General features: G+C 38.2%; 4 protein-coding genes across 7 annotated transcripts; 3 read left to right on the forward strand and 1 right to left on the reverse strand.

Annotated features, from left to right (window-relative positions):
* The first annotated feature begins 926 nt into the window (after positions 1-926).
* On the forward strand, positions 927-2,892 carry selenoh (selenoprotein H). Its single transcript, XM_084429516.1, has 5 exons — positions 927-1,056; positions 1,650-1,776; positions 2,103-2,245; positions 2,379-2,489; positions 2,592-2,892. The coding sequence occupies exons 1-4, from the start codon at positions 1,035-1,037 to the stop codon at positions 2,483-2,485; spliced, it is 399 nt and encodes a 132-aa protein (XP_084285642.1). The 5' UTR covers positions 927-1,034; the 3' UTR covers positions 2,486-2,489; positions 2,592-2,892.
* A 370-nt stretch (positions 2,893-3,262) lies between these two features.
* mif (macrophage migration inhibitory factor) lies at positions 3,263-4,758 on the reverse strand. The gene is made up of 3 exons (XM_084429517.1): positions 4,457-4,758; positions 3,676-3,848; positions 3,263-3,498 (listed from the first exon to the last, which is right to left on the reverse strand). The coding sequence occupies exons 1-3, from the start codon at positions 4,562-4,564 to the stop codon at positions 3,432-3,434; spliced, it is 348 nt and encodes a 115-aa protein (XP_084285643.1). The 5' UTR covers positions 4,565-4,758; the 3' UTR covers positions 3,263-3,431.
* A 398-nt stretch (positions 4,759-5,156) lies between these two features.
* On the forward strand, positions 5,157-9,517 carry LOC311303197 (uncharacterized protein). Its single transcript, XM_084429510.1, has 4 exons — positions 5,157-5,891; positions 6,082-6,263; positions 6,905-7,001; positions 7,539-9,517. The coding sequence occupies exons 1-4, from the start codon at positions 5,597-5,599 to the stop codon at positions 8,393-8,395; spliced, it is 1,431 nt and encodes a 476-aa protein (XP_084285636.1). The 5' UTR covers positions 5,157-5,596; the 3' UTR covers positions 8,396-9,517.
* Positions 9,518-10,377: 860 nt separating this feature from the next.
* scocb (short coiled-coil protein b) lies at positions 10,378-12,532 on the forward strand. Of its 4 annotated transcripts, none has more exons than XM_084429872.1 (4): positions 10,378-10,461; positions 10,893-10,996; positions 11,530-11,610; positions 11,837-12,532. In XM_084429872.1, the coding sequence occupies exons 2-4, from the start codon at positions 10,978-10,980 to the stop codon at positions 11,977-11,979; spliced, it is 243 nt and encodes an 80-aa protein (XP_084285998.1). In that variant the 5' UTR covers positions 10,378-10,461; positions 10,893-10,977; the 3' UTR covers positions 11,980-12,532. The 4 variants fall into 4 exon arrangements, with proteins under 4 accessions (XP_084285998.1, XP_084286000.1, XP_084285999.1 ...); XM_084429874.1 differs by having other exon boundaries at positions 10,382-10,466; XM_084429873.1 differs by having other exon boundaries at positions 10,389-10,473.
* Positions 12,533-13,276: the final 744 nt, after the last annotated feature.

Below are 13,276 nucleotides of genomic sequence, written 5' to 3' on the forward strand. Positions count from 1 at the left end.
ATGACTGTGTTCCGTAAATCTCATATAAATAAAGAATAGAAAAATCGGACTATTCTAAAACATGTGTTCAGAATCAGAAAGAGCTTTATTGCCAATGCCAAGTATGCTTCCATATACAAGAAATGTCTCTTGGTAGTGACAGAAGTAAAATAAAATAAAAAAAGTGTCTCTGGTGATTTTACCGTGGCTTTTGTATACAGGATTAAAGAAAAAAAGATTGGTTGCTGGTGGTTCGTCACTCTGTTCCGAAGATTTATTAATTAATTTGTGTCAGAATTAAAGTGGTCCTGTGATACCGGTTTTCTCTCACTGTTTACAAGATAGTTTACATCCTTGGTTATTCCAGATTCTACTAAACTTCTAATCTAGAATAAAAATAGCGAAATAATCTAAAAAGTCTAAACAAAAACAAAAAAAGATAGAAAGAAAGAAAAACATAAACCCAGAAAGACTACGATTTGTTTAATTAATGTAGCCCAATGTCCTAATGTAATGTCACTATATTTGTTCTAGGCTATTTCTTAATTTAATTTGCATTATTTATAGTCTTTTGTTGATAATAAATATAAATTCTCAGTACAAATGTTGGGGGTATGTATAGGCCTATGCTTTGTCTTTTACTTGTGAAGATATATATTTAATGCATTAATACATTTTATGTATTTAATTACGACTTCCTCTTGTGAGAAACCTGGAAATTGGAAAAAGTGTCCCAATCAACCTGAATGCACCCCTATATTTTGTGGTCTCTTAAAGTAATAAAATGACTTGGCAGCGGTGTAACTCGCTATTCTCATTATCTCTCATATTTAAACAAATGAATCCTGTATAACACGACACCCTTATACCGGGATATTTTCAATGTTTTTAAGCACCAACTTCAAAAATACCTTGGCTGCAAGACTGTCAAGACTTTCCACACCAAAAGGCGGCACTGTCCGTCTAACTTTCACAGAATTATTCAACACTTTTTTTTCTGCAACATACATAACCCGCCAAACTCTGCAGTCTTCACATGTTGTGGGCTTGCAGCAATGGCGACTCGGGCCAAATCAGGTGTGTAACACTGAAAACGTTTATATGTGGTCTTGAAACTAGAATTGATTACTTTAATCTTTTGTGCTGCGCTTCACATTAGCAGGTTATGAGTTTTCGTGTTTGCCAGGTTCTGTATTTTCAGTAGGAGTCAATGTGGTTGTGTTAGGTCACGCCTAACACAACCACATCAGGCAATATCTCTCATACAGTCCCTCAAATTTAAGATCGTCTAATTAACTTGCGAAAGATTATGAATGCATATCTTGTATAACCCGAGAAATAGCCTAGGTTGACTGATTGGTTCACAACTGATGGGATGCAAATTTAAATGTCCTATAATTCAGAACCGATTTTTAAATCGCTTTTTTGTTTGTTTTTGACACCATAATAAATAATTAGATTACAACTATGAATATTATTTGAATATATGTAATCAATATATGTAATGTTTTAATGACATTAAGTAGTATGCAAAGTGGGTTTGTGATCAAAATGGTCACAAATGCATTTTTGTCTTTGTTTAGGCTCAATTTTATACATATGTATCCTTGATTACCAGTTTATCTTGATTTATGCAAACTAAAAACACTGTGATCCACCTAAATATGCAGGTCGTGGTCGGAAGCGTAAGGCTGATGTAGATTCAGAAGCAGCTGCAGTGGAAGAGAAAAAAGAAAAGCTGGATGGAGTAGAGAAAAAAGATGAGGAAACAGGACAAAGGGTTGTCATTGAGCATTGGTGAGAACACATGGCTAGTTATTTAAAATGAGTTCATGCTGTTTACACTGTGTAATAATATTTTGTGTGTTATTTACAGGTGGTTTGTTTTGCTACTTTGATTTTATAGCCATATTAAAAGAAGAAATATATTCAATCAATTGTAGGGTTTTACATATATTGTTTATAGTGTCCTCTTATTGTTAGAAAAAAGAAACTCCCTCAAAAAGGTAAAATTGCCCCTTAAAAATGACTTGCAGGTGGCAGATATTGCCCTTTAATAATAATAATAATAAATAAAAAAAGTTTTATATATGAGTCATGTTTATATTCTTGCTGTTGTACAGTAAAAGCTGACGAGTCTACGGGCGGAATGCGGAAGGTGTGCGTGAGGCACTTGCGGCTTCGCACCCTGAACTTCACGTGGTGCTCAATCCAGAGAAACCTCGGCGGAACAGCTTTGAGGTCACACTGATGGAGGGAGATAAAGGTAAGACTGCCAACCAGTATCCATACATGTCTTTTACTGATGCCATTGAGTAGCAAGATTGTACAGCCACAATCTATGGATGTCCAAAGAATTATTTACACATGCTACCTCTGTATTTCTTTCTCTTGAACAGAGATTGTTTTGTGGTCTGGCATTAAGAAGGGTCCTCCACGCAAACTGAAGTTTCCCGATCCTGCTGAAGTGGTGTCTGCCCTGAAAGAAGTGCTGAAGAGCAAGTAGAAAGGTTAGAAGATACATTTTTTTTGCTATTAACTTGTTTTTAACATATTATAGCTTTGTAAATCGCAATAAAGTGATATTTTCCTAATTTATTTTCTCCCTCTAGTCAGTCGTCTTTGTTCCTGGACATTGGATGCATAATGATGTTAATGGACTAATGGGAAAATCTCCCCGTCTGTTTTCTGATGATCAGCTCCTTTGTTCTGGACTGGATAATTGACCTTTCCTGGTTTCTTCTGTTAAGCTCTTAAACTCTTCATGTTCTGTTTGGATATGACTAGTTTCTAGATCGCTGTTACCTGTCTCTCTATAGAACTCCATGTTATAGTTTGGTAAAGCACATTATTTTCTCTTTCTTTCTTTTTTACTGCTTGAATACAAATAAATATAGCTTGATCTCCCTTTAATCTGCACCATCATTATGTTAATCTGTGTTGGGGAAAGTTACTTTTAAAGTAATGTTGCAATATTGCATTACTCCCTAAAAAAGTAACTAATTGCTTTTATTAGTTGCTTTTTATGAAAAAAATAATGCATTACATTATTAGTAACTAATACTAGTAAGTACTAACAAGTTCTTTTTTTGGGAAATGTAAAGGCCCTTTCACACCAAAAGTGAAATGAATAAGCCTCGGACTGAAGGAAATTTCAATCACAACCTGGAACTAGTTTTAGAAAAATATTGCATTTAAAGATTATACAATTCCTTTATCAACATTGACTTCCTGAGCATTTGTGCTTTCAAGAAGCATGTGTAACAAAAACACAGCATCTCAATACAGTTTAAAGAAAACTTTATTGTCAAAAGATGGTCTCTGTTGTAAGCAGTAAGTGCTGTTTGTTATAAGACTAAATCGACTGAAGACATTATGCTCCCAACAGCTCTTCTCTGAGTAAAGCTGGAGTAGAAACCGTAGCCTTATGTCGAGCCATACATCCCTTTTCTTTATCCGAAGGTGGTGCTGTTCCAAGCCACATTGGCTCCATCCATATCAACGAAGTTTATATAGATCCTGAAAAGCAATACAAGAAGCTTCATTAAACACAAACACTACGCTAAATTTGACACGTACTCATCCTCCACAATATGAAGCGCAGAATTTGGAAGCTAAAGCTTTATTTTTGCACAGCATTGTTAAATGTTCTTCTGGTAAAAGAGAGACAGCTATATTGTGTGGATTTACAGGTACCTGTCAGGTGAAATGCCAAGGTGTTTGTTGAGCAAGCCCATAAGAAGTTTGGAGTATTGCTTATTTTGCGCGCTCCCGATCTTTCCGATGCTGGTGAGGGAGCAGAGCGCGCACGGATCTCCTTTTCCACCGAACATCATCATCTGATCCGGGATGATGTGTACGGCAATATACTATCACATATCAATACAAAGACAGACAAGATTAAACAGTTAATAATTCAGTTCTTTTGAATAAAAAAAAAATACTTTTAGTATCGTGTGATTTAAATACATATTTGGTTTATTATAATGTTGCAGCAAAACACTTAACTGAAATACACAGGAATTTAATACGAGGGATCATATTGGTAAATCCTGATAAACAGCAAAAAGTCCCTACAAATGGATTTATTGGAACGTTTTAGATTCATGATGTGATGTCACTGATGTAACGCGATATTGCGTCATGACGTAAAAGAATCAATGAATCGGTTTTTTTGAACTGGTTCTTTGAAACGTTCGAAAGTATGATTCAAGGAAATGAGTCGGACCCATCACTAAACTAGCTTAAATCTAAACAATCAATAATGATACATAGGCTGCCTAAATGTCTTTAGGTTTAAAACTATTTTAATCCAATGACATGAGCTAAGAGGATAACAGAGTCTCGTGTATGTTTCGTAGACTCGTAACAGTAATTATTCCCTCATTCCATGCAGACTGATATGCAAAGTCAATGCATATGCAATGCAATATGTTTTATTTTATTTTTAAAAACAAGAAAAATACAGTCTGCTCACCTGCGCGGGTTTGCCCATCGCTTTGGCGAGCTCTTGCGTGGCCTCCGACAGCAGCTCAGCAGGAACCGAGTCCTTTGCTACATTTGTGTTCACCACGAACATCGGCATGACTGCAACGGAGAGACAGGCAGCACGTACTGCTAAATAGTGCAAGGTAGAAGGACCAACGCCTTCGGGAATGTGTCCAGATGTGAGCCCTGGTTGAATACGGCAAGTAACCACGATGCTAGTACTTCTTGTAGGCTACCGTAAAACACAAAGATTTGACTGACCCAGAACTCCGAGATGCACAAACTGCCATCTTTTCTTTTTGGGTATAATTGAAAGTTTAAAATATTTTTATTTATCTATTTTATTTATTGATTATATTTTTATTAAATGCTGAAACATCTGTTTTAATAATGATAAACTTTATTTTTATAGCATATTTTATACGAGGAATGCAGCTCAAAGTGCTTTGCAACAAAAAAAGGACAATTTTCGTATTTAATTTTTTTTCTCTTTAATGTGTTTTAATTTTGTATGCATAATTGTATAATTGTCAATATGTTTATTCAATGGAGGGAAAAAAAACTAACAAACTACCAGCAGGGGCTAGCTGCCAAAGCTAACCAGCCATACCTTGACCCTTCGTGGGTCCATTTTTTCGGGTAATTACGGTAGCTCTGTGCATGCGCAGAACGCGACATCCGGAAATAATATTGTAGGCGAGAATTAAAACCTCTTGAGTTGAGAGGGGTGGTCGCGACTGGGTGAAATTGTTCCGTTGATAGCGCATAAACACCGGTAAAACATGAACACAGATCTTTTTTAGCCGACCACGATATTTGTGCGGTCATCTGGAGTGGAATTTGATCTTTTGAGGGTTTGATTTGTGTGGTCGCTGGCTTAAAGATAGAGGAACAGGGTTCATTCCATTGGCTGTGTACAAAGTTACGGGTGCCAGCCGTTGCCACTGTTGATGTCAGATTATTTTAACCACATGCGCATTTAAATTAAGTCTTGTTGTTGTTGTAGTAAAGCGGATGTTTAAAAACATGAAGTATAACTGGTGCTGATATATGGCGTAACAGGGATTCGTTGATAGTTTTTGGGGCACAACTTTATTTATTATATGTGCGACTGAACACTAGTAAAGCTATGGCGGAATCGGTCAAGACCTTTCAAGCGCACCTGACCGCTGTCATGGACAGTTTGGTCCGCGCATCCGTGTGCGAGATCACCAAACTCTTCCAGGACACGGTGAACGACTACCTGGTGGAAATCTCTCTGAACAGAAAAGAGAACGAAGCGCTGAAATTGAGACTGAGGCTGACAGAGAATAAATTGAGAAACGAACGCAAATATGGCATGGGCTGGGCGGCCAGTCGGCGCGCGTCTGGTCTGCTTGGCGCGGACGACACCGTGCGCAAAGCGCGAAGAACGGATCTCCAAAGTAAGCGCACTGGCCAACTCGGATTCATTGGGTGATACTGTTTTATCGTGCTTTAAGAGAGAAACCATAATGGCGACCTGCTCCTCAGTTCTCAGGTTTCTTTCTCCTCCCTCTCCTCCTCTTTTGGATTCCTCCCTCCCCCTCCTGTCCTCCTCTCTCCTCTCTTCCCCCTCCCATCTTTCTCTCTCAGGAGGCAAGCAAGGGAAGGAGTGGAGTGCTAATGCGTGGGATGAGGGGACTGGAGGAGTGAGGGATGAGAGGAGGGACGTGTTCCGTGTCCATCTGCCAACTGAAGGAGGTGGGGAGGGGGAGGAGGAGGAAAGGATATGCGTCTCTGGGGAGAGGAAGGAGGTGGCCGGCATTAAAGAGGAGGTGAGTAGCCAATCGGATGTTAGGAATGAGCTGCAGGGAGTGGAGGAGAGAGAGGAGATGCAGAGGGCTACGGACAGAAGGATCTGAAGAGAACAATCCCATTTTGAGATTTTTCAAACTAATTTCAAAGTATATTTTGCAAGTGCAAAAACTGCCCAAAGATCATCATAACCCATCATTGGTGACAACAATTATAGAAACTGTAATTCACTTTTTTGATGTCACTGTCTTTCCCTCTAGATTGAGATCATGTGATTTATGTGTAATTCATATTCCCAAAATATGCTAGATAGATCAGAACAAAATTGGACAATGTTAATTACTAGTGTAAATAGGGTTCATGCATTTTATCATCTTGTTGCTCAAACCACAAGTGGACTATTGGAGGTTGTCGGAAAAGAATATGACAGCGTCTTCAGGACCGCCCACTTACCTGCAAATCAATCTAAAATGCCGTCATTGCACTAAAACAAGTTTAAATGTTAAAATAACAGCACATAAGTAACACGGTTACTCCCACCTCAGATGTGTCTTAAGTGTTTATTATCAGTTTTAAAAGAGATGCATTATTATGAGCAAAGGGAATTTATTTCACACCTTGCGTTTTCGCTCTTTCTGCTTCTGTGGGATGATGGATAAAGGTGGAAGGCTACAGATCAGACTCCCTGAGGCTGTTGCAAGAGGCTCTACAGATGAACCAAAGTGAAACCAGCCCTCCCTCCCCCAGTCCCACCCACGGTAAGCACTGCAATGCTCTGTTTTGGAAAACGGTTATTGTTTTTTTGTGATTGTGAACATGAATAGTTTACTCGAAGATCACAGTTCTGTCAATTCTCCATTTTTATGTTGTTTTAAATCTGTGTGCTTTTTTTTTTGTGAAACAAAAGGAGAAATACACTACACTTACAATATGAATGTACACTTTTTCTCTGTACATTAACAGTATATAGGGACCATGGCTGTCATGTTGCAAGGTTGTTGTTTTTTTGAGCTAGTTGACAGTCGTGGGCACCATGAATTGCTGTTGTATAGAAAAGTGTGTAAATTCTTCAGAAGTTCCTCATTGGAAAAAAAGAATAGCATACAGGTTTGGAACAACATGATGGGTGATTAAATACACACAGAAAAAAGTTTTTATTTCAAAAATTGATTTTTTTAATTATTTTTTTTTAAAGAAATTCATATTTTTATTCAGCAATGATGCATTAAATAGATCAAATGTAGATCCTTAATGTGCAAACTAAACTGTACTGAAATGAGTATTTGTGTCTGCAGGAGAAATGGGCCCCGCCTCTACTGGCCCTGAATCCACTGCTGCTGAAGTGTGGGAGGGGCAAGCGGCGGAGACGATGACTGTTGGAGACGAGCTCAGTGGACTGGAGACGGCCCTCAAGGCGGAGCGTGAACGTGAGGAGGCAGAGTCCGGTCTGGGCAGCCCGTCTCAGGAGGCGTGTGGATCCGAAGGTGTGGCGTTCATCGGACTAGACGGTTTATGCAGCTCTCAGCAGGGTATGTCGTCGTCCTCACATAGGGCAGACCCTACAGAACTCCCATCAGCCCCTACGAACAAGGAAGAGGAGTCGGGAGGAGAGAGCGGGGACATGCTGCATTTCTGCGCACGGTGCGGCAGCGGCTTCAACTCCACGTCTGACCTCATGAAGCACTCGTGCCCTGCGGCCGAGGATCGGCCTTATCAGTGCTCCGTGTGCGGGAGAGCGTTCGGCCATGCCTGGAGCCTTAAGAACCACGAATGCGTGCAGGCGGGAGAGCAGCCGCACCACTGCGAACTCTGTGGCAAACGCTTCACGCACTCGCGCTCCCTCGAACGCCATCAGCTGGTTCACACAGGTGAGCGTCCACACAGGTGCCCGCAGTGTGGCCGCAGCTTCAGTCGTCTCGGCAACCTGGAGAGGCACCAGCGCATCCACACGGGTGAAAGGCCGTACGAGTGCGGGGCGTGTGGAAAACGATTCAGTCGAGTGGAATACCTTAAACGGCATCAGCACATCCACATTGGAGATGCAACGGTGAAACTCCCACCGCTGCGAAACTCCCACCACTGCTCTCAGTGCAACCAGACATTCAGCGATACTGAGCAGTTCAAGCAGCATCAGTGTCTGTATAACACTTAATGTTATACACTGTTCGTGAGAATCTTACACAATATTAGACCTTAACTAGTCAGATCTGGAGCGCTCAAAAGACCTTGTTCTTTCAAATTTTTCTATTTGCATCTTACCACATGCTTCTTTTAATTACTCCAAACATGATCTCATTACTTACTGACTTGTATACAAACCCTAAACCTCAAAGCAAGGCACACTTAAAGGGTTAGTTCACCCAAAAATGAAAATTCTGTCAGTAATTACTCACCCTCATGTTGTTCCAACCCCGTAAGACCTTCATTTTTGATTAAATCTGAGAGCTGGATCACTCCTCCAAGGCATTATAACTTGCTGGCCCAGAAAATGTATTAAAGACATCGTTAATATAGTCCAAGTGACTACAGTGGCTCAATCTTAAGTTTATAAAGCGACGAGAATACTTTTTGTGCGCAAAAAAAACTAAAATAACGACTTTATTCCACTATAAATTTCCTTCTCTCTGGGCCTCGAGTTTTTTTTTTGCGCACAAAAAGTATTCTCGTCGCTTTATAAACTTAAGATTGAGCCACTGTAGTCACTTGGACTATATTAACGATATCTTTAATACATTTTCTGGGCCAGCAAGTTATAATGCCTAAGAAGCCTATGGAGGAGTGAGACAGCTCTCAGATTTAATAAAAAATATCTTAATTTGTGTTCCGAAGATGAACGAAGGTCTTACGGGGTTGGAACAACATGAGGGTGAGTAATTACTGACAGAATTTTCATTTTTGGGTGAACTAACCCTTTAACCTAGTGCAATTACAATATCTCAAAGTGGATTTTATTATTTATTGTTATTATTCAAAAACTGTTTGCTCATTATTCACAGTTAGAGCGTATATATACATATAGCAACATAAGCAGCTCTGTTCCAACTCCAAAAATGCAAACAACTCTATTTTGTTATGTCAAGCAACTTATAACAGGCTGTGAAATATTTTTTGTGAACAAGGACATTTTTAAAAACTTGTTTATTATTAATAACCAATTGTGTTATTCATGCATTCTTGAGTATCTTTTGTGTTGTTTTTAATTCAGAAGTGAAATATTTGTTGTGATGATAACAGTATTGCTTTAGGTCTTGTAATTAAAGGAATAGGCTAGTTCATGTTTTTGCAAAACATTTTGTCATCATTTACTCACCCTCATGATGTTCCAATCCTGTATGAGTTTCTTTCTTCCGTTGAACACAAAAGAAAATATTTTAAAGAATGCTGGTAACCAGAGCGTTTTTTTGTTTTGTTTTGTTTTTTACTATGGAAGTCAATGGCTACCGTCAACTCTCTGGTTACCAACATTGTCACATTGTTTAAAATATTTTCTTTTGTGTGCAAACAAATCATGACCAGCAATCAAAGAGTCAAAGGTAATATTCCATTTACCAGAGATAAACGTTACTCAAGCTCCGGATGAATAGCTCAACACCTCATGAAATGCGCCTTGCTTATTTGCCTGTTATTTATAAGTAATTTCCCCCTCAAGTTTAACAGATGAAAGGCGTTTGTAAATGCTTGATGATATTGTTTGCACGTGGATTTTCAGTGTTTGAAAATCCTTCCCCCAAAAAATAGCAGCTCTGAACGTTTCGTTGGAATTGGACCGAACGATTTGTTCCCTTTTTGTATTTAATCAGTCCGAGCTGTTCTCGAGTCAACCAGTTTTGAAGCAATTCTTTGAAATGAGCACTAGTTTAACGAAGTCATAACGTTTTTGTTTGTTTGTTTTATTGCGAGAAAACGAGCATGAGCATACAGTGATATAATAAAAATACTGTACGAAACATCACACAATAATAAAAAATAAAAAAAAAGAGGGTCAATGTAGTACAAAAATTGTCATTGTCTACCGCTAGTTTACTTTGAGTCTTTATTTGCATTAGTTAATGTAACATTTTCTTAGGAAAATAATTACCTTTATAATAAAAGATTTTTGTTGTGGGATCTAAAGGGTTAATACCACCGGTTAATCCCTAATCCATGACGTCAGACTCCAGAAGACATCGCTGTGCAGTGTGACACCTCTTCATCCGGTCTAATTGTACATTTCGAAGGGTTGGGTATTATGTAATTTATGTATTTTTATTTTGTAGATTTATATGAGTATACATTTAAGCGAAGGATATGAATTGTGCTTCAGAGGGGACTGTAATGGGCAGTGTCTTGGTTTGTTTACCTCATCAGCTGTGTGTCAGCTAACCGCAGCTAAACTGAGTAACGTTAGCAGCAGTTTTACAATAAGATATAAAACTATTTTGCGCTTTATTTTGTGTATTTTGACTTCGGCCATCTACAAACATATATAGGCTACTATTATGTTACATAAAATAGACATAACGTTACACAATGCGCATGCTTTTTAGATATGTAGCGCCTAGCATTGCAGCATCAACGAATGTTGTGGGTTGTGGGTGCACCGTCCACATATCTATGAATGAATGTCTTTTCAAACTCCTGGTCTATTGTTTTTGTTTTATTTTTTACAGTTTCCACCAGGCCTTGTGCTCATCCTGAAGTGTTTCCACTCGAGTCGCAGCCCTGCATTTTAAAACAGAAGACGAGTATTTCGCCATGAATTCTGACATGGATGGTAAGATCCAATGTGGAGTGTGGATTAATCTTGGCATTTTTTCGTTTTGTTTTATAGAAAGTACCACACACAGCAACATAGTGTCTAGAGTTTCTTTTTTTCTCTCTTCATATTCTTTATTTTATTAAGGTATCAAATGAATGTCAAATTGAAGTTGACAATAAACAGAAAAAGGGATGAAAATAATCTTTTTTTTTTTTAAATGTAAATTCTAATCAATACATGTAAATTACAGTAAGGAGGGGCATTATATTGTAAAACAATTCTCCATTAAATTTTAATAGTTTAATTTTTTGTTAATAATAAACATTAAAGACTTTCCCAGTGCAAGGTGTTTAAAGTTGGCATGAAACAGAAGTTGTCTTTTCTTTCTGATTTTGTCCATCGGGAATTGATTGGATGGTTGTAGTTTGCTATTGCTGTGATGTCATGTGAGTGACAGGTTGTCCCGCCATAGCGCTATTAAACACTTAATCAGAGAAGTGAAGAAATGAGGAAGGGGAACTTATTTTGATGGTGACTTTGTCTTCCAGGGGACATAGAAAACCAGGTGGAATTGGAGGAGAAAACCAGACTTATAAACCAGGTCCTTGAGTTGCAGAATACTCTCGAAGGCAAGTAATCAGCACCACTTGGTTTGTTACCTAATATTAACAGATTTACATTAACATTCATGCATTTGGCTGAAGCTTTTATCCAAAGCAACTTACACTGCATTGAAGGTATACATTTGATCAGTTTATGCATTCCCTAAATCGAACCCATGACCTTAGTGTTGGTCACTTTTCAACCTTTTATTAAATAACAAGCTTTAAGTCTTTTTCTCTCTCGTTTTGGTAGATCTCTCAGCTCGGGTGGACGCGGTAAAAGAAGAAAATCTGAAGTTAAAATCAGAGAATCAGGTTCTTGGGCAGTACATTGAGAACCTCATGTCGGCATCTAGCGTGTTTCAGACCACTGACTCCAAAAGCAAACGGAAGTAAGGGAGCATCCCTCTCTCCCAGACCCACAACCCCACGCAGATAAACCCTTCCACTAGACTCGTTTTATCCCTATGTCACTAAAATGGTAAATGTTTACATTTGTTTTATTTATCAGTATTAATATTTGTTTACATTTAATTTTCAATGGTTTTGTTCAACATGCTAAAAATCATTTTAGTTAGGTTGTTTTTGTAGTTTTTTTTTTATGTTCACACAGGGTACGATATTAATTTTGTAATATTTTAAATTGTTTTTAAAATATGTATTTTGTATTTCACACTTTTGTTGTGTAGTTGAGAGTGCAGTTGTGATGGCATGACAGTTGCGCTGAGCTGTTTGTCTGTATCAGCACTGATTATACTCAAGTTGAGAGAAAACATTTCAGGTCATTCTGATCAGGGAATGAAATTTAGACCCTTTTCTTGGTGCTATCAACAGAAGGGAGTTCTCTGGCTTGCATTACATCTGTGCCTCTGAATATCTTTATGCATTTGTTGTGTTTGTATGTGTAGAATCTTACCATTGTGTGGCATTGCAAATGCCTGTTTTAATTAAAAAATAATAATAATAATTTGCTGTGCTGTGAGTGAGTCCTTCTGTTTAGGTTTTGTAGGCCCCTGTGGTTGTTTGCTTCTCGTTCAGTCACCTCACTTCATCTGGGATTCAAGTCTACACATATTCCACCAGAGTTTGGAGGACTATAGTCTCTGGTACCCATCTGCTTTCATCAGAGGAGTGAGGAACTGAGTCTCATAGAATAGCGTTATTATCCACACGCCTTCCTCTCCTCAACCCTTGCTCTCAATCGTGAATATGCATCTGAATGTGTGTCTTCATCTTTCACAGGGTCACAAAAGGTGTTCGGAAGGACAAACAGTCAAGTGTTTAACTATGCAGTAACCAATATGTTGGAATGATCACCTACAGCAAGACCAAGATTAAAACTGAGAACTGTATATTTCTGTTATCTGAAACAAAATGAAATTTGAAATAAAAATTAACGAAAATTAGAAATGTTGCCTTGGCAATAAACTGAAACAAGTTTAAGCTGAAGCACTAAAATAAAAATAAAACATTAAACCTAAATAGCAGGGGGGGAGGGGAATACAGAAAATTTGTAAAAGCACATAACGAAATGACTAAAAATTCAACTAAAATTGAAAACTAAAAATATACAAATTAAAGCTAATTCAAAATATTAATAAAACTACAATAAAACTAAAATAATACTGTTAGTGCAATCAATCACCCCAATTAGTCTGAAACAATTGCACTGGACAGGACTATGTTTATCTGA

The sequence above is a fragment of the Rutilus rutilus genome, assembly GCF_951802725.1.
Source record: "Rutilus rutilus genome assembly, chromosome: 14".
In the NCBI taxonomy this organism is placed as follows: domain Eukaryota; kingdom Metazoa; phylum Chordata; class Actinopteri; order Cypriniformes; family Leuciscidae; genus Rutilus; species Rutilus rutilus.

Coding starts and splice junctions, on each gene's coding strand:
- mif (XM_084429517.1), bottom strand. CDS start 4,564: ATGCCGATGTTCGTGGTGAACACAAATGTAGCAAAGGACTCGGTTCCT. Junction 3,849..4,456: donor CGATGGGCAAACCCGCGCAG/GTGAGCAGACTG, acceptor GATATGTGATAG/TATATTGCCGTACACATCAT. Junction 3,499..3,675: donor CTTGGCATTTCACCTGACAG/GTACCTGTAAAT, acceptor ATTGCTTTTCAG/GATCTATATAAACTTCGTTG.
- LOC311303197 (XM_084429510.1), top strand. CDS start 5,597: ATGGCGGAATCGGTCAAGACCTTTCAAGCGCACCTGACCGCTGTCATG. Junction 6,264..6,904: donor TGGCCGGCATTAAAGAGGAG/GTGAGTAGCCAA, acceptor TGATGGATAAAG/GTGGAAGGCTACAGATCAGA. Junction 7,002..7,538: donor CTCCCCCAGTCCCACCCACG/GTAAGCACTGCA, acceptor TTGTGTCTGCAG/GAGAAATGGGCCCCGCCTCT.
- scocb (XM_084429872.1), top strand. Junction 11,611..11,836: donor GTTGCAGAATACTCTCGAAG/GCAAGTAATCAG, acceptor TCGTTTTGGTAG/ATCTCTCAGCTCGGGTGGAC.